The following is a 19,624-nucleotide window of genomic DNA, read 5'->3' on the forward strand; positions in this document are numbered from 1 at the left end:
AGCCGGGCCGGGTCGGGTCGGGTCGGGCTCGGGCCTCGGGCCTCGGGCCTCGGGACTTGGGGTCTTGGGGTCTTGGGGAATGCGATGCGCGGGCGTGGGTCCTTGTTATCTTTTTGGAGAAATTTTATTTCCCTTTTCTTTGTTAAACAGAATATTCCTTTTTGTCTGTTGGGTTTATTCTTTTCTGACTGTTGTGAGAATTAATCAGCCATTAATTCCTTGATTGTAGCTGACTGATTAATTCCTTGTTTCTTGCCTCAGTTGTTGACTGACCAGATTAATCTGGTCGTTTTCTTGGCCAGATTCTTCCCACCTTTCATGCTTTCCGTTTTTCCTCTTCACCCTATAAATATTCGGTGGTTTTCTTAGCCAAAACAACACAACACAATCAGTCTTCTCTTTTCTCTAAACTTATCTAAATACATGTTCTTTCTGTTCTGTTTTCTGGGCGAGTATTCTGAGTTCCAGTCGGGTTTGTGAGTGCACATAAACTCCGGCGCCGTGCTTATCCTGGAGGGCGACCGCAATTGTCTACTGCACCGGGAGGTAGCGCGGAATCGTCTTTTAGGTCAGTGGTTCTCCACGACGCGGCTATTGTCAGTTTGGTTCACGCATCAAGAGATAAGTTATTTCTGGTTTATTGCTTATTAGTATAACAATCTAAAAGACGATTATGGCTTCCAAATTCCTTGTTCCTGATATGTCTAAACTAGAACCTCTTGATGGAAAGAATTATAAACGTTGGGCTGTTAGGATGCATTTTTATTTGGAGCAGATTGATGTTGCATATGTTCTTGATGATATTGTTGAACCTGTTGATAAAGATGATTTGTCTGAATCTGAGATTAAGTTTTCTAAGGATGATAGAACTTGTAAGGGCATGTTGTTGCATTATATGTCGAATAGTCTGTTGGATATTTATATGGGTTTCTATCATGCTAAGGATATTTGGGATGCTTTAGAGAAAAAATATGGAACTGATGATGCTGGTACTAAACGTTATTGTGTTAGTAAGTGGTTAAGTTTTCAAGTTGTTGATGATAAGCCTATTATTGATCAGATTCATGCTTATGAGAGTATTTGTATTAATATGGCTGCTGAAGGTCTGTCTATTTGTGATACTACCCTTGCTATTGTTCTTATTGAGAAACTCCCTCCCTCTTGGAAGGATTTTCGTAACCAACTCATGCACAAAAAGAAAGACCTAACCTTAGAGGAACTTGCTGCCCACCTCAAAATTGAGGAGGAAAACCGTATCAAAGACAAAACCCCTTCTGTTTTCCCTTCCTCTTCTTCTGCCAAAGCCAACCTTGTTGAACCCAAATCAAACAACCAGTCCAAAGCCAAAAACAGTAACCTTAAGCCTAATGGGAAAATTCAGAAGTACAAGTTTAAGGGAATCTGTTATGAGTGTGGTTTGACTGGTCACAGGGCTAGAGATTGCAGGGTCAAGAAGAAGAATGGGCAAAGTCAAGCAAATCTTATTGAGGATTCTGACGTTATTGTTGCTGTTGTTTTAGAAGCTAACTTTACAGGTAATGCTGCTGAGTGGATTGTTGACACTGGAGCTACCAGGCACATCTGCGCCAACAAGGACATGTTCACTACCTATGACAAGGTTGAAGGTGAAAATGTCTTCATGGGCAACTCAGCTTCTGCTTCTATCCAAGGCAAAGGGAAGATCGTTCTCGCTCTCACTTCTGGAAAATTGCTTACTCTCACTAATGTTTTGCATGTTCCAGAAATGCGCAGGAATTTAATTTCTGGCAGTTTGCTCATGAAAGCTGGACTGAAGCTCTCCTTTGATTCTGATAGTCTAAGGACGAAGCTGAGGAAATGTTCCTCAAATATAAAGCTGAGGTAGAAAACCAGTTGGACAAAAAGATCAAGAGGGTTAGGAGTGACAGGGGTGGGGAGTACAGCCCTGACACTCTTAAGGCATTTTGTGAGCAACTTGGCATTGTTCATGAGACGACGGCTCCCTATTCACCCGAACAAAACGGTATAGCTGAAAGGAAAAATAGAACTTTAAAGAATATGATGAATTCTATGCTTATTAGTTCTGGGCTTCCTAATAACATGTGGGGGGAGGCTATTCTTTCTGCTTGTCATGTTTTGAACAGGGTTCCTCACAAGAAGCTTGACAAGACTCCATACGAAATATGGAAAGGTCGAGCGCCAAACCTGAAATACTTGAAAGTGTGGGGGTGCCTAGCAAAAGTAGGCATACCTAGCTTCAAGAGGGATAAGATTGGTCCCAAAACTGTTGATGCTATTTTTATTGGCTATGCTTATCAAAGTGCAGCTTATCGTTTCTTTGTTAAAGGTGCTAACAATTCTTATGCAGGTGGTCATATCATTGAAGCAAGAGATGCTGAGTTCTTTGAGAACATTTTTCCTTTGAAAATGTCTCCTTCTAATGATAGTGAATTGCATGCTAGTAGTTCTGTTAGTTTACCTATTGCTAATGCTCCTATTACTAACGATGATTCTGTTTTGGAGCCAAGGAGAAGCAAAAGGGGAAGAAAGGAAAATAGTTTTGGTCCTGATTTTATTACTTCTTATTTATCTGAATCTTCCTTAATTGATGATGATTTTGTGCATATTTTTGTTTTGGAAGATGATCCAAGAACCTATGATGAGGCAATGAGGTCAGTTGATGCTGTATTTTGGAAAGAAGCAATTGATAGTGAATTACAATCAATTCTCAATAATAACACTTGGGAATTGGTTGAACTTCCTAGAGGTTGTAAGCCCATTACTTGTAAATGGATCTTTCGGAAAAAATTAAAGGCCGATGGATCCATAGACAAGTATAAGGCAAGGATAGTGGTAAGGGGTTTTACTCAAAAGTTTGGCATTGATTATTTTGATACTTACTCCCCTGTTACTAAAATTGCAACCATTAGGACTTTAATTGCTCTTGCTTGCATTTTTGGTCTTGTTGTTCATCAAATGGATGTCAAAACTGCATTTTTGAATGGTGACTTGGATGAGGAGATTTACATGGTCCAACCTGAAGGGTTCGTTGTTCCAGGACAAGAGGAGAAGGTTTGTAAGTTAGTCAAGTCATTGTATGGGCTTAAACAAGCTCCAAAGCAATGGCATGACAAATTCGATAAGACTATGACTGGTAATGGTTTTCATGTTAATGAAGGTGACTCTTGTGTTTATTTTAAGCATGATAGTCATGGGTGTGTAATTATTTGTCTTTATGTGGATGATATGTTGATTTTTGGGACTAACTTGGATCGTGTAAATGAGACAAAACAGTTTTTGAGTTCGAATTTTGAAATGAAAGACATGGGTGAGGCAGATGTGATTTTGGGAGTAAAAATCAAGAGGACTCCAAATGGCATCTGTCTTAATCAGTCACACTATGTTGAAAAACTTCTTAAAAAGTTTGACTCATTTAATGTCGATCCAGTTAAGACTCCCTATGACCCAAGTTTCCACTTAAGGAAAAATAATGGTAATCCAGTTAATCAGTTTGAATATGCTAGAATTATTGGTAGTGTTATGTTTCTTATGAACTACACTAGACCTGACATTGCTTATTCTGTTAGTAGGTTGAGCAGGTACACTCATAATCCAAGCAGTGATCATTGGATTGCTCTAAGGAGGTTGCTTAGGTACCTTAAGGGTACTATGGATTGGGGTTTGCACTACTCCAAATTTCCTGGAGTTTTGGAGGGTTTTTGTGATGCCAACTGGGTATCCGATAATGATGAAGTTAACTCCACTAGTGGCTATGTCTTCACCCTTGGGGGTGGAGCCGTATCCTGGAAATCTTGTAAGCAATCTTGTACTGCTATGTCTACTATGGAATCTGAGTTTATTGCTCTTGAATTAGCAGGTCATGAGGCAGAATGGTTGAGGAACATGCTTGCAGATATTCCTCTGTGGGGGAAGCCAGCTCCTTCAGTTGCACTTCATTGTGATTCGCAAGCTGCTATTGCTGTTGCACACAACCATGCCTATAATGGGAAGAAGAGACACATCCGTCTGAGGCATAAAGCCGTCAGAAATTTGTTGTCTGAAGGGGTGATATCACTGGACTATGTTAAGTCCGAAAAGAACATTGCGGATCCGTTAACTAAAGGCCTATGTAAAAAACTAGTTTTGGAAACATCGGAAGAGATGGGGCTAAAGCCCGTTGTATGAATTGTGAAATAATGAACTCCTACTCACTATGAGTTCAAAGGGGAACGTTATGTAATAATTCGGAAGCACATTTTTATTTTATTTGTCCATCTCTAGATGTTTGTTTTGTGCTTAGCTACATATGAGAAGGAGGTTGAGCATACGGCTCTTAATGAACCCATATCCATATTTTTGGAGGTGTGTTGTAGCTCACACTTGATGGAGTTCACCTACTTAGGTGTGGAAGTGTGGCCGCTTCCTATGAGTATTTCGTGGGCTTATACTCTAGAGCACCTATGAGCATCCAGGCTGGACGTATGGCCAGTATAATGCGTCATCTTTATTCGCGGAATTTCAGATTATTATACATGTTCAATTGTGTGGCTCAAAGTGACGGGTCCCTAACTCCCTATTGAGTTCAAGACGAAGGTCACTTGTTAGGTGAGGGATCATAGCTTGATGTCCACTATGTGTTAATTCAAGTCGCGAGACATTGACACTTATGCAATTGTTTTGTTTTGCCCAGAATTCATTTTTCCTTTCTTTCTTTTTCATATCTTCGAACCTGTGGGGGATTGTTGGAAGTTCTTGATATAAAACAAGAGTGTTGGGAAAAATAAGAGGGAAAGAGAGAGAGAAATAAATGGAAGGGGAAAAGTCCCACATTGATTGGGGAGGAAGGTTTTTCCTTGTTTTTATAATGTAGTGCTTTAGCACTACTTAGTTGAGTGAGTTGGAGGTGTGTGTTACTCCACACACACACACGCGCGCGCGCGCGCCGAGCCGGGCCGGGTCGGGTCGGGTCGGGCTCGGGCCTCGGGCCTCGGGACTTGGGGTCTTGGGGTCTTGGGGAATGCGATGCGCGGGCGTGGGTCCTTGTTATCTTTTTGGAGAAATTTTATTTCCCTTTTCTTTGTTAAACAGAATATTCCTTTTTGTCTGTTGGGTTTATTCTTTTCTGACTGTTGTGAGAATTAATCAGCCATTAATTCCTTGATTGTAGCTGACTGATTAATTCCTTGTTTCTTGCCTCAGTTGTTGACTGACCAGATTAATCTGGTCGTTTTCTTGGCCAGATTCTTCCCACCTTTCATGCTTTCCGTTTTTCCTCTTCACCCTATAAATATTCGGTGGTTTTCTTAGCCAAAACAACACAACACAATCAGTCTTCTCTTTTCTCTAAACTTATCTAAATACATGTTCTTTCTGTTCTGTTTTCTGGGCGAGTATTCTGAGTTCCAGTCGGGTTTGTGAGTGCACATAAACTCCGGCGCCGTGCTTATCCTGGAGGGCGACCGCAATTGTCTACTGCACCGGGAGGTAGCGCGGAATCGTCTTTTAGGTCAGTGGTTCTCCACGACGCGGCTATTGTCAGTTTGGTTCACGCATCAAGAGATAAGTTATTTCTGGTTTATTGCTTATTAGTATAACAACTTCTTCACTGGATACTTTTCATATCCCTTTTCTTCAATCTCTTTAATATTTAGAGATCGAATGATGGGTGCACCATCGTGGCCGGGACGATTGTTACACATTGATGTAACTAAATCGATCTTCTCTTGAGCTTTAAGGCTAGTTTTATACCGATGTTCAAAACTACAGACACTGCTTTGTCGTCGCCCGACAACGCCAAAGCAGTGATCATTTGATTGCCCATTTCTATTGTTTTCCATTTCATCTATCTCCGTAATCAAATCCTTTAGCTCCTGATCATTTTCCAGCAGACTTTTAACCTCTTCAAGCCATTTTAAAGTGGATTCTTTCGGCAATATTGTTGGTCCTTCAGCAAGCCATAAATCAAATTCAATGTTGGACTTGTGTCTCTTTAGTTCTTGTACTTGTTCTTTTAAGTTCTTCATGTTTTCGTCGTAGCGCCGGATGATCTCACACTTTTCACACATCATCTTCCATATTTTAGTACATTCCATCGCCATTTTTTTTTTCTTCTGCTTTTTGATTAATTGTTGTACGCTTGCTATTTAGCTTGTTTTATGTCTCCTTTCATTATATAATCTGAATGCAATATATAAAAAATAATTCCACGTGAAACAATAGTTAGATTATAAAGTCGTCAGCATAATGTTAGATTATAAACAATATTTCAAACGACTGCTGTAAAATTTTCAATAATGTTTAGTACTGTACTGTTTTACATGAAAGAGAACGGATATGGTTAGAAAATAAACGAATAGTCCCTGTTTTTTATTTTAAATTTACTTGTATACACGTAAAAATAATTTAAAATTTTTGGATATTAATAAAATACGAAGTATGGAGTATATAATAAGACAAATCTTCATTTATCTCATATAGATTAAAGAGAATTTATAATCGAAGATAACACAGTAATACAGTTTTACCCGATATTAACAATGGTGCAAAAAAAAGGGACCGAGAAAGTAGGTGATACTCATTTAACTGATATTTAATTGACAATAGAGAATCTTGAAAAACGCCCTGTTCTCTCTCAATCTTCCACATAAAATACCCTTTTTTCTTATAGTTGCTATTTACATGTACGCGCCAATGTTTAACCGAAATGCTTGTATAAAATAATCGAATAATATAAAAACGTTATCAACTAAAATCTCAAGTGCTTAAAAAAAAAAAAAAAAAAAAAAAAAAAAAAACACAAAAATCTCAAGAAGTGGCAAATTATGAAGATGTGGGGTACAAACCTATTATGTACTTCAATATTAATGCTACAACCTCCTTGCTGCTTCTTGATTAATTAAGTTCCAATTAATGACTCTTTTTTCATAAATTACTTTGTGCTTTTTGCTGGTGGTATATTAATGCATGGCAGAATATATCGGCTAATTTATAGATTAGTTTGATGTGTTCTTTACAATTGGAATGTTTTTATTTTTGGGTGCAACTTTACACTTGGAATGTGATCTTGCTTTGCCAACAATTTAATAATACCTTTACTCTTTGGACCAAAAAAATGTTGCAGAAAGTTATAATAATTCTTTTCTTTCCACACCTATATGGTATTAATTCTTTATTTGACAACAAGATGATGTCAATGGATTTGATCACAAGTTATGCACTCGTTACAATTACCTTTTTCTATTTCTTTCTTTCTTTCTTTCTTTTTTTTTTTTTTTTTTTTTTTTTTTTTTTTTTTCTCTCTTTTGGTTTTCAATAAACAGTTTCGATCATTGAATGAATACGTAAGTATTTTAATTACACACACTTCCGTTTTTTTTAATTGTCACATTTGACTTTATGGACAATCTTAATACACACTCTCTCCAATCCGTTCTTTATCAATTCTATTCACTTTTTATTTAATACGGAGTACCGTTTTTTAGCTCTACCACTTTGCTTTATGATATTTATTTATTGCATATTCTTTTACAATCTTACCCCTCTAATCTCACATTAATTACATCTTTTCATACTATCTCTTTTATTTTATTTGCATTTTTCTTACACAAACCCACATTTTTACATACTCTTACTTTACCTTACACTCACTTATCTTTTTTAACAATCTCTTAAATTTGTTATCTACATTAAGTGTGGAGTCAAACATTAAAGAATAGAGGTAGTAGATTTACACGTTAATCTCTTCAACTATGTATAACAGTATAATACTAAATGCTACTTCTATTAGACAAATGCTCAGGTTGCGATAAATTAAAATTCCTTTTCTTGGAGCATGATCTGATGATCAAATGAACAATAAAGCTATTAAATTTCATCATTTAACTCTGATTGATCTTACAAATCTCAAAAGTCTGGAAAGTATATCGGGCAAAATAGATTGTTCCACCAGCACTAACCACGATGTACATGGACAGCATCATAATTTATCATCATTATCGGGTAAAATAATACTAAATTGTTATTTGAGCTCAAATTACAAATCAATCCAATTATTGACATAGCTAAGATTTTAAGATTACTACACTGATAACTATCTAATACCCTTATTCTTAATATGTCCAAGCAGCAATCAAATCATTTTCTTATTACATACAGATTTAATATTTACACAATAATACAAAGTATAAAACATAACAAACTATCAAATAATACATGCATGCAACATTACAATCCCCTAGCTAGAAGTCTAGAACAGTTTAATTTATTGTATGTTCATTATGCAAAGGAGGAATTTGGTCCTTTGGCAACCATATCAAGCGAAAGTTCTACGATCAATGACATTTGAAACTTGTACTGGAGTAATCTCTTGGTTCTCATTTAGTCTCTTTCGTCTTCTCACTTTCGTCTTCACACTGCATGAACAATGTAACATTTAAAATCCAACATGTATATTTCAACATAATACGTATACTAATATCTCTGATCTCCAATTGCATGATTTTGAGTTGAGTACGTGTTTAATAATTATGAATATGCTATAAACCAATATACTATGTAATTAATTAGTTATATTGAGATAGGAATGTATAGTTTCCCCATAGTTTTAACAAGTTCGTATATCTTTTTTGGGCTCAAAAGCTAAGTCATCTAGATCGATTATTATATGAAATTTTATTAAATTAGTATGCCAAGTAAAATGGAATTCGATGAACTTAAAATATAAATGGTACTTTATAAAGTATGTTATTTAATTTATTAAAAGAAAGTAAAAAGTTTAGAAATATACAGAAGCAAATCATATAAAATCATGCAATTGCGATACCTTGGGTTGACGGCTGTTTTGGAGAAAAGAATTAATGTCAGTAGTCTCATCCACTGGATAATTTCTATAATTATATTTAATTTGTTTTAAATTGGGTGCCTTTAAAATGGATCCAAACGACCGCATCTTTGGACATTTGTCAATTTTCAGGTGTTGCAAACATGACAACTTAACAACTTGATCCTTGAGATTTTCTCCTGTTATTGATATAAACATCTTCAATTCGGGGCATTCTTCTAGCTCAACACTTTCAAGGGATGGAAAGATTTCATCAGCAGATATAGTAGCCTTTATTTCCTCCTCCTCCTTGGAACTTATTATGACTTCCCTTAGACGTGGACACCTCCTTATGGATAATGTTTTCAGTAGTACAAGTGCAGTTGCTATCGAGAGGGATCCCAAACTTTCAAGTTTCTCACACCAATAAATATTTAAGGTGTTCAAATTGTTAAAGGTGGAATAGTAACTCATCTCCTCACAATTCACTTCCCACAATTGTACTATTTTATTACAAGACCACAATCTCAAGTCTTCCAGAAATGGGAATATTGTCTGCAAGTAGTTGATACAGAACATGTAATCCACGTTAAAAGAATGGAAATAATTTGGAAGATATAATTAATTAATAGCTCAAGAGAATAGTTAGTTTAGAGTAAAAGTATTAAATTATATCAGAAATTAAAACTAGTTTTTAAGGCCAGGGGTAGAATAAAGAAACATATTAGGTACCTTATGATTGAATAGAATATGATGTCCAGGTTGCTCATCATCATCATCATTAGTGGTGGCGGAACCCCGTTTGATTAAACCTGTTACACTTTCCAATTCCCGAAGATGAGTGAGGTCTATTAGCTTCAAACAAGAAATTGTAACAGCAGTATCATGTGGATCTCCATGTGCATTTTTCAGTTGATGATCAGCCTCATCATTCTCCATAAATATGTATTTCATACTTGAGCAATATCCCACACGTAAACAAGTCAATTTGGGTGCCATGAAAGGAGTAGATGAGAGAGACTGCATCATAGGACATTCCCAAATCTCCAGGTAATGCAAATGTGGAAAGTAGTGAATATTACTCAACTGCATTTTGGTTTTGTCTTCTTCTTTTTGTTGGGTGTCATCACTAATATGTTGGAGCTCCGACATACTCTGTACCCTTAAATATTGAGTCTTCTCGACTAATACCCTTACACCGAGTGATAACCAAGAATCATTGTCAAAGAACCTTAAAACACGAGAGTATCCACTTGGAAGCTTCTCATAAATAAATCCAAAAGTGATACAAAAGTGATCGAGATTATTGAGAAATTGGAGTTGATCATCATCAATTGGCCAATCATTGAATGCCACATGTAACTCAAGCAGTTTGAGGAAGCTCAAATAATTCAACTCAGCAATGCGGGCATAATATGAATATTCACCCTTTTTAGAATCATCTTTATTATTATTATATCTCCATGGTTCCCGACCAGCATTAAGAGCGTAAAGTCCTTCCAAGAGAGAAAGCTTAGATAGGACATTAGCTGCTATTCCTCCCTTTTTAATCCTACAAGCAGTCAAATCCAACAAACGAAGATTGCAAAGATTCCCTATTGCCTCTGGTATTTCCTCCATTCTTGATTCACGCAAACTAAGAACAACAAGGTTGGTCAATTCACCAATTACTGTTATATCTCCCAATTCACAATCCTCCAACAGCAACGTTCTAAGACTCCTCTTCAATTTTCTTATGGCTTTCGGCAACCCTGGTCTAAACTTCATTCCTTTCAATACTAAAACCTTTAGATTTGTCATCCCTTCAAAGAAACCATCTGAAAATCCATCACAAGGTTGGCTCCTATCTAATATCAGGATTTGAAGTTTGTCGGAGTTGAGTCCATCCAATCGAGAATGATCGGCACCTGACACCAGAGATATGGCATAGTACTTTTGGCAAGTCTCCTCCCAAAGCCAACGATGAAAGTGTTCCACCATAACCATGTGCTTATCTGCTTTGGATAATTGATAGTTACTACCGTAGTATAATTCAAAATTTTAATAAAATAAAACAAGTGCGCTAATTTGATTTGGAGCAGTATAGAAATCACGTACCGGCCTTTGTAATTTAATAGTTATAATATAAGTAAGGTATTAATTACCTTTGGCTAATATTGAAATTCCATATCTTCGAATGAGATCGGGAATTTTGACACACCGGCCTTGGGATAATAGATTATCATCATGAACATCATCATAAGCTTCTGCTAAAGTTGAGGAAATGAGTCTGTGAAGCCAGGTATTTGCTAACTCCTCAGCTTCAAAAAGATTGTTGACCCTTTGAATCAAACCTAACCCAATGGCATATCTCATCAATTGTTGTGCTCGTGCACCCGAGGGAAAGAGACAACAAAGCAAAAACATCATTCTCTGTTGGGTACTCAAAAGCAGGTAGCTTATTTCCAAAATAGACAAGTATTCATGATCATCATCACTCCAATCACCAGATTCACCACTAACTAGTTGTTGTTGACTGCTACTGCTACCGATACTAGGTGGGCGCCTTTCAAGTTCAGCAGCAAAAGATTCCCAGTATAGCAGAGTATTACCACTGAGCACCCTCGCTAGTGTTATGACTACAAGAGGTAAGCCTCCACACTTGCTCAACAATTTATCAGCAACGCTTAGATACTCCCCACTGATAGTGATGTTTTCTTTAAAAGAAACCTTAGACCAGAACAAATTCCTAGCTTCATCGTTCCTCAACCGCCCCAATTCAAACATATTACAATTCTCCACAGGGGCAGTCTCTCTACTTACCATCAAAACCTTGCACTTTGGCTCTAAGGGTATCCCCACTTTACTCAAATCAAGTTTAGCCCAGACATTATCCAAGATAATGAGTATCTTACGCACTCCCTCCAAACGATTATATAGTGTCGTTCTCCTTTGCTCTACACTGTGCATATCATCCAATTTCAATCCAATTTTCTCTGCTATTTGATCTTGAATACGTTCCATGTTGGGGGCTTCAGAAATCTCAACCATTATTATTTCATCAAACATAGTTTTTATTTCTTTGTGGTTGAGAATTTCTGTTACCAAAGTTGTTTTACCTATGTCACGTACACATAAGCATCTCAACATTAGTCCTAAGTCTTAACATATGTACTAACTACTACGTACATTTATAGTAAACATGCAATTTGGGGTAATTAATTATTGGCTTATGTAAAATTAAATCAAAGTACGACTAGATATTATCTTAAGTTATAACTAGCATTTTGGCCCGTTCAACGAACGGGTTGAAGCTCATTTTATTTTTCTTGAAATGTGTTACTTATTTGTGTTGTATGTGTCGGTGATTTTTTTATAATAATTTGCTTAATTTTCTTACTTATAATTTGCAAGTTAGGAATACATAAAAATTTTAACATTAAATAATTTGTTATTTTAACTTTTACATTAAAAGGGGTATAAAGAGGAGTACAACTTTTTTTTTATAGTGAAAATGGTGAAAATGGAACACTAATGGAACACTCCATTTCTTACTCAAATTTGCAAGTTAGGAATGCATAAAGACTTTAGCATTCAATAACATTTTATTTTATCTTTTACATTAAAAAAGGAGTATAAAGAGGAAATATTAATTACATGTGTCATATAGGTGATTGTGGTTTCGCTTTTTAAATACTAAGTATAGATGAGAACCAAGATTAAAATAAGAACTACTCCCACTACAAGAAAACAGCTTAATAGCGACGGACTTCTTCCGACGGACCCATTATTCCGTCGGAAAAACGAAATTTCCGACGGATTTTTTTTCCGTCGGATATTTCCGACGAATTCAATAATTCCGTCGGAAATCCGTCGGAAATTTCCGATGGAAAAAAAATCCGTCGGAAATTTCGTTTTTTCCGACGGAAATTCCGTCGGAAAGTGCAATTTCCGACGGAATTTTCCGTCGGAATCTAATTTAAAAAAAGGGAATTGTGTTTTAAAACCCTAATACCCTATGTCGTCTTCCGCCTCCACTTATTTTTCCCCCTTCTCCTTCTTTTTCCACTTCTCCTTCTCTCTCCTCCTCTTTCCTCTATGTCGTCTCTCCTTCTCTCTCCTCTTCGTCTTCTCCTTCCCCCTTCTCCTTCCCCCTTCTCTCTCCTCTTCGTCTTCTCCTTCCCCCTTCTCTCTCCACGAACTTCTCTATGTTCGTCTCCTCTTCCTTCTTCTTCCTCTATGTTCGTCTTCTCCTTCTCCCCTTTTCTCTCCTCTTTGTCTTCTCCTACGGAAAACACCAACAACAACACCACGCGCGGATTGGACAACACCAACAACAACACCAAAGGTTTTCGCCTTTTATCTCTCCTCGTGATGAAAACAAAGGTTTTCGGGTCAAATTCGACCATGAAAACTCTAGATCTAGAGTTTTCATGGTCGAATTTGGCCTTGCAAACCCAATTTCAAGGTTTTGTGAGGTCAAATTAAGGTATGTTTATTTTTTTTGATTTTTTTTGTTGTTGGAATTCGAATTTTTGCGTTTTGATGGTGGTTTTTTGGGTTTTTGATGGCGACGGTGGTGGCTAAGGTGGGTGATAGGGTGGCTGTCCGTGGTTGGGCAGGTGTGGGTTGGTTAGAGGGCTCGTGTTGGTTGGTGGTACTTTTGACTTTTTTTCTTTCTTTTTTTTTTTTTTAATTTTTGGGTTGTGATACTTTGTTTTGGTGGTGGTGGTGGTTTTAGGTGCGTGGTGGGGTGGTTTTCTTAGGTGGGGTGGTAGATCTGGCTCGTTTGTGTGGGTTAGGGTTAGGTGGATAGGGGTTTTGGTGGTGTGGGTGGTGGAACAGGACGAGTTAGGGGGTTAGGGGGTTTGTGGTGTAGGCTGGTGGTAGCGGCGGTGGTTCGATGTGGGTGGTAGCGGCGGTGGTTCGATGTGGGTGGTAGCGGCGGTGGTTCGATGTTTGGGTAAGGGTGTATTTGGTGGTTGGTGGTGGTTGATACGCCGTGCCGTGGTGGCGCGGCGTTTTTTTTTTAATTTCTTAAAAAGCGTTTTCGACGGAATTTCCGTCGGAAATTTCCGACCGAATTATAAATTCCGTCGGAAATTTCCGACGGAATTTCCTGGGGCTGAAAAATCTTTTTCGACGGAAAATTCTGTTGGAAATTCTGTCGGAAAAGTGTTTCCGACGGAATTTTCGTCGGAAAAAGACAAATTTCCTACAAAGGCTTTTCCGACAACCGGTTACGACGGAATTCCGTCGGAAAGGTGTTTTCCGACGGATTTTGGGGTGGTTTCGACGGAATATTTCCGTCGGAAATGACCCTTTTTCTAGTAGTGTCCCTCCGTTCCCTTTTGTTCTTTACGTTTCCATTTTAGGTGTTCCTTTTTATTCTTTACATTTAGTATCTTTCCTTTTATAGTTATAAATTTTAGACAAAATTACCCTTGCTTTACAATATAAATACTCAATTATCCTTACTTTGTCATGTGCATTTGTACTTTTAGGTGGTCACCTTCTTCCTACTTACCATCAAAATCTTGATATTGCACTCTTTTTTTATCCCAATTTTTTCAAGATCAAGTTTCTTCCCGATGTTATCCATACATATGATATATTCATTATTTCCACGAAAAACTGTTTTTATGAAAAAGGCCCTTTCCTCTGTAGATGAGAACCGTTCCTCCGGATTAGTATAAGCGAGCTGACGTATGATGTGATTTTGAATGTCTTCAATATCGTCAGCTCTTTCTATCTCAACCATAATTATATCAGGTAATAAAGGACGACTATCAGCAAATTTGCTGATAATTTCTTTCACCAACAAAGTTTTGCCTGTGTCAAGTACATAGATGCATTACTATCATTTACGCCTTTACGGGTTAGATGATTAGTAATCCGTCTATCCCCAAAAATTGAGACACAAACTTTGTATACATGCTGATGAATTATATAACAAGGCAAAACAGGTATAAATCTTCTTTTTTGTCCTACTTTTTCGAAAAAACTACCTTTTTTTGTTTTTTATTTACAAAATTACCTTTTAATTACCTAAATTCTTCATTGCACCACCCCTATTTCAAATTTTGACGAAAAATTTAAGTGAGACGTCAAAGGGGTCCATAACTTGTGTCTTTCGCTCCTAAATCATATATTTTTTTCACCAAAAAAAACATTTGACCCTTCCCTCTATATAAATGCATGACTAAATTGAGTAAAGCTCTAAAAAACCAAATCTAATTTTGCTACAAAAATTAAATTGTAGTATTTTTTTATTCTCAAACCCTAAATTGAGGTAAAAGTGACGGTTGAGATGGAAGGGAAGGTTTTGCAATGGTTGATGATTTGGAAGTGGATGGTTGAGATGCAATCTGTTAGATTTGAAATAGGGGTTGTGATTGTAAAAAAAAAAAAAAAAAAAAAATAAAAAAGAAGAAGAAGAAATAGGGGCGGTGCAATAAAAAATTTAGGTACTTAAAAGGTGGTTTAGTAAATAAAAAAAATATAAAAGTCAGTTTTTTCAAAAAAGTTGGACAAAAAATTAAAGGTGGTTTATACCAATTTACCTATAAAAATATTGTTACATATCAAGTAACTTTATATTAATATCTATCTAGTAACATATTTTATGAGCAAATATATATTTTTATTATATTAGTAAAAAAAAACTATAATTAAAGTTAACATTTAAATAGTGAATAAAAAAGGAAAATTTGTCAAAAATAACACCACCTTTGAGCAGTCTTCCCATAATAGCACCACCTTTTGATTATTCCAGAATAACACCACCTTTCACATGCATTTGCCAAAAATGATACAAAATCGGTTGGTAACCTGGTTTACAGGTTACCTATGACACGTATCACAATCTCATTGGTTAATTCTTTTTATTTTTAATTTTGATTTTAAAAATAAAATAAAAACATAAAAAATAATTTTAAAAAAACCTTAAAATTAAAAAAAAAAAAAAAAAAATCACCCTTCCAACCCAGCCCCCCTCCACTGCCCAGTCCCCCTCCACCAGAAAACACCAGCCTCCCCCAACCTAGCCCCCATTTGCGGCCTCCCACGACCCTCCCCATTTCCTCTATTTTCGCTCAAGAATTAAAGTAGGCGCACGACCCTCCCCTTCCCTTGCTCACCCGATTGAAGCCGTACTCTAAATTCTCCATTGAAGCAGCTTATTCGCGTTATGTTCTCCATTGAAGTAGGCGCATCAGCCAAGTCGTCAAATTGAAGCTTCGGTTCGACAATTAAGGGCATTTTTTGCTTTTTTCTGGAATTCGACAATCAGAAAAGGAGATTGAAGAGGGTTCCGGAAAGGGGTTGGGAAGGGGAGGAGGTGTCAAAAAGGGGGTCGGGAAAGGGAGGGGGGTGCGGGAAAGGGGGTCAGGAAGGGGAGGTGTGCCGGAAATTGGGAAGAGGGTCGGGGAAAAGGTGGTTTCAGGTGGGTGGTCTTGGTCGGGGGTGGTGGACGGGTGGATGCCGGTGAAAGGGGTGGGCAGGGAGGATGGGAATGTGAAAGAGGGGGTTTATTTTATTTTTTTTAAGTTTTTTTTAAAAATGTTTAGGTTTTTTAGGTTTTTTTTTAAAATCAAAAATATAAAAATATAAACCGACCACTTAGATTGGGACACGTGTTCTAGGATTACCTGTAAAATAGGTAACCGATTTTTTATTTTATTTTTGGCAAATGCATGTGAAAGGTGGTGTTATTCTGGAATAATCAAAAGGTGGTGCTATTATGGGAACGAACACAGGAGCTTGGGATGCAGGAAAGGTAAGAAGGTGCTTTGAGTGGAACAGTGCTAAGGCTATCTTGGCTATGGAACTATCGCAGAAAGGGGATGATGACTTCAGCTATTGGAAATTTCACCCATCATGGAGATACACAGTGAAAACAGGTTACTACTATCTCCTGAAGGATGAGGGGTCAAATCCAGCTTCCTTTTCCTCCAAAGACTAGGAGTTCGTAATGCTTATTTGGAGAATAGACATACAACCTAAATGGAAACTCTTCCTATGGAGACTCTTTCATAATAGCATCGCTGTCAAAGTCAACCTAGCAAGGAGAGGTTTACAGGTTGATGAAATTTGTGATTTCTATGGCTCTGGGCCGGAAGATAGCCAACACCTCTTCCGTTATTGTTCTCTGGCAAGGGAATTTTGGGGAGATTCTTCACTTTCTATTAGCCACGATTCTACTGGTTCCAGTTCGTTGATGAAGTGGATCCAGAGTTATATCCAGCTCTTTCATAGCGAGGATGGTAAGTTTGGTACTCGTAATGCTTTGTTCATAGCGACCCTATGGGGTCTATGGAAAACAAGAAATGCGAGATGTTTCAAGAATGCAAATGGGAATACTAGTTTGGTCAAAATTCATAAACCAAACAATGCATGAACACAAGGTCTTCACCCATAAACATAATGAAGGCAACCCTAACATGGGGTTAGGGAGCAATGACCCAGTCATTCTCCTAGATTACAATCATGTGCAGTTGGGAAAAGACAAGAGCGGCTATGCAAACTTCATTGTGGAAGCAGATGGTTCGTGGGATAAAAAGACTTCAAGGGCAGGGGTTGGTTGGGCAGTGGTAGGGAATAGGTCGATGGGGTTGGCGGATGAGAGGGGAAAATATGGAGCGGCTTCATTAGCGGTACAGTGTGAAGCATGGACACATCTTGAAGCCTTAAAATGGGCTAAATCTCAAGGAGAGCAGGGTATCCTTTTGATTTCTAATTCTATCTCTCGATCTTCTGAACAACTTGCAAGACCATCTTGGTAAGGATGTTTCGATTACCTGGTTAATTAAGGAAATAAAGGAAGTAGGAGCCACATTTGTGAAATGTGCAATCCTAAAGGTTCCGAAAGAAAAAGTAAAAAGGGCGAACGACATGGCTAGGAAATGTCGTCTTACTTTGTTGAACTTTGATTAATTTTTGCTCCTTTGCTATTGTCAAAAAAAAAAAAAATGTATATAGCCCCTCGTTTACATCAAAAAAAAAATTACTAGGTAAATAAACTTACCCACGGCCTCATCGCCATATATACCAATATATTGAACTTGATCATTTTGTAACTTCAAAAGCACTTCATCAACAAGCCGATTTCTTGAATCCAAGCCATCTTTCTTAAACTTATCAATGATAGATTTGACCTCTTCAGCATTTTGAGGTCGAGTCACATCATTAGGAAGTTCACCAATACGACTATGGAGTGATGTGGTCCACTCTTTAGCATATTTGCTCCATTTATACCGAAAACATGGATTGATATGAAGGGTTCCAAAGCAGCATTCATCTTCCTGTTTTCTATACCCTTCATTCATAAGCTTCGTTAACTTCTTATCTTTTTTCAGCAAATCATCCACTTTCTTAAGCCAATTAGCAGCTTCGTGTTTCAATACTTCTCCTTTCTGTTTCCCCTGCTTCACTTTCTCAGTAATGTCGTTCCAATGACTATTCAGATTGTCTACTTCTGTTTGAAGTTCCACAATATTGTCTTCGTACGTTTGGATGTATTGGTAAGCCTTTTTTATTTCATCCAATACTTTACAACCTCCTATTTTAGCACACTCAACTATGAATCCTGACATTTTTTCCCTGTTACAATAACATCATCTACCATATTAAGACGTGCAGTTTTTGCATAGTATACATGACCCAACATTGTACTCTGTATGCATTACGAGTATAATTTAAAGCGAATAAAAGAATGTATATTGTGAAAACATAATTTAAAAAAATTAAAAGAATCAGATAGAGCGTTAGATAATATTGGAATATATTTTAGGAAATAAGATAATCTCTTACACTCGTAGTATGATCACTCTCATGATCTAAGATTTAATAATTTAATACTCTTGTAAAGATTAATATGTAGATGGAGCTAGTATTTTACAATTAACTTTCACCCGACACACATAAATAAATACGAAAGCATATCATGCATATCCCATTTTTTATACTAGAATATTATATTGACAAACCACTACAAGATAATCTTTATCAATTTAATAAAACAAGCAACATATGATAAATGAAATATGATCTCCTATATATAAGTTATCAACTTATGCCTATAGTCATAAGTTTATTTATATTCACTCGTGTTTTATATATACTTTATATGTGCATATCGCATAACGAAATATATAATTACAATACATGACTACATGTAACATTACATTACATACAAATTGAATGTGTTAGAAAAAAACAATTAAATAATAATAATACGCTCAAAGGGGAAATAAAATAGACAACTACGCAAATTAGATCATACACCCAAGTACCTTTTGGGTTGGAAAGGGTTGAAAAGCTGGTTGGTTCAAATCTCCAAAACCTGTAGTTGTGTTTTGTTTGTGATATGAATCAATTAATACTTGTACGTAGTAATAATAAGATGGCACCATCAATCAATCAATTTATAGACAAGATATAGAGTGCAAATTGTGATCCTTAGTCCTCACTGTTGGAATAAAATATTTGCTTTGTTCACAATTAAATTATTATGCTTTATCACTTTTGCGCTTCAAAAATTTTGGATATACCTTTCCCCAACCATAAGAAATTGCAATTATGTCCTACAAAATTAGGAATATGGTATTGATTTTATGTCAAGAAATTACAATCATCTCCTTGAAATTGGAATATAGAATTGATTTTATGTCAAGAAATTGCAATATTCACTTTGAAATTGGGATATAAAATTGATTTTATGTTAAGAAATCGCAATCATCTCTTTGAAATTAGAATATAGAATTGATTTTATGTCAAGAAATTACAATATTCGCTTTGAAATAGTGAAATAGAATTGATTTTATGTTAAGAACGAAATTACAATATGTT

General features: G+C 36.6%; 1 protein-coding gene across 1 annotated transcript; it reads right to left on the reverse strand.

Annotated features, from left to right (window-relative positions):
• Positions 1–8,290: 8,290 nt before the first annotated feature.
• On the reverse strand, positions 8,291–19,178 carry LOC145616224 (putative disease resistance protein At1g63350). Its single transcript, XM_081670916.1, has 6 exons — positions 19,069–19,178; positions 17,802–18,376; positions 10,942–11,895; positions 9,530–10,791; positions 8,922–9,352; positions 8,291–8,390 (listed from the first exon to the last, which is right to left on the reverse strand). The coding sequence occupies exons 2-6, from the start codon at positions 18,367–18,369 to the stop codon at positions 8,291–8,293; spliced, it is 3,315 nt and encodes a 1,104-aa protein (XP_081527042.1). The 5' UTR covers positions 18,370–18,376; positions 19,069–19,178.
• Positions 19,179–19,624: the final 446 nt, after the last annotated feature.

This window comes from Chenopodium album, chromosome 26 (genome assembly GCF_948465745.1).
Source record: "Chenopodium album chromosome 26, dcCheAlbu1.1, whole genome shotgun sequence".
In the NCBI taxonomy this organism is placed as follows: domain Eukaryota; kingdom Viridiplantae; phylum Streptophyta; class Magnoliopsida; order Caryophyllales; family Amaranthaceae; genus Chenopodium; species Chenopodium album.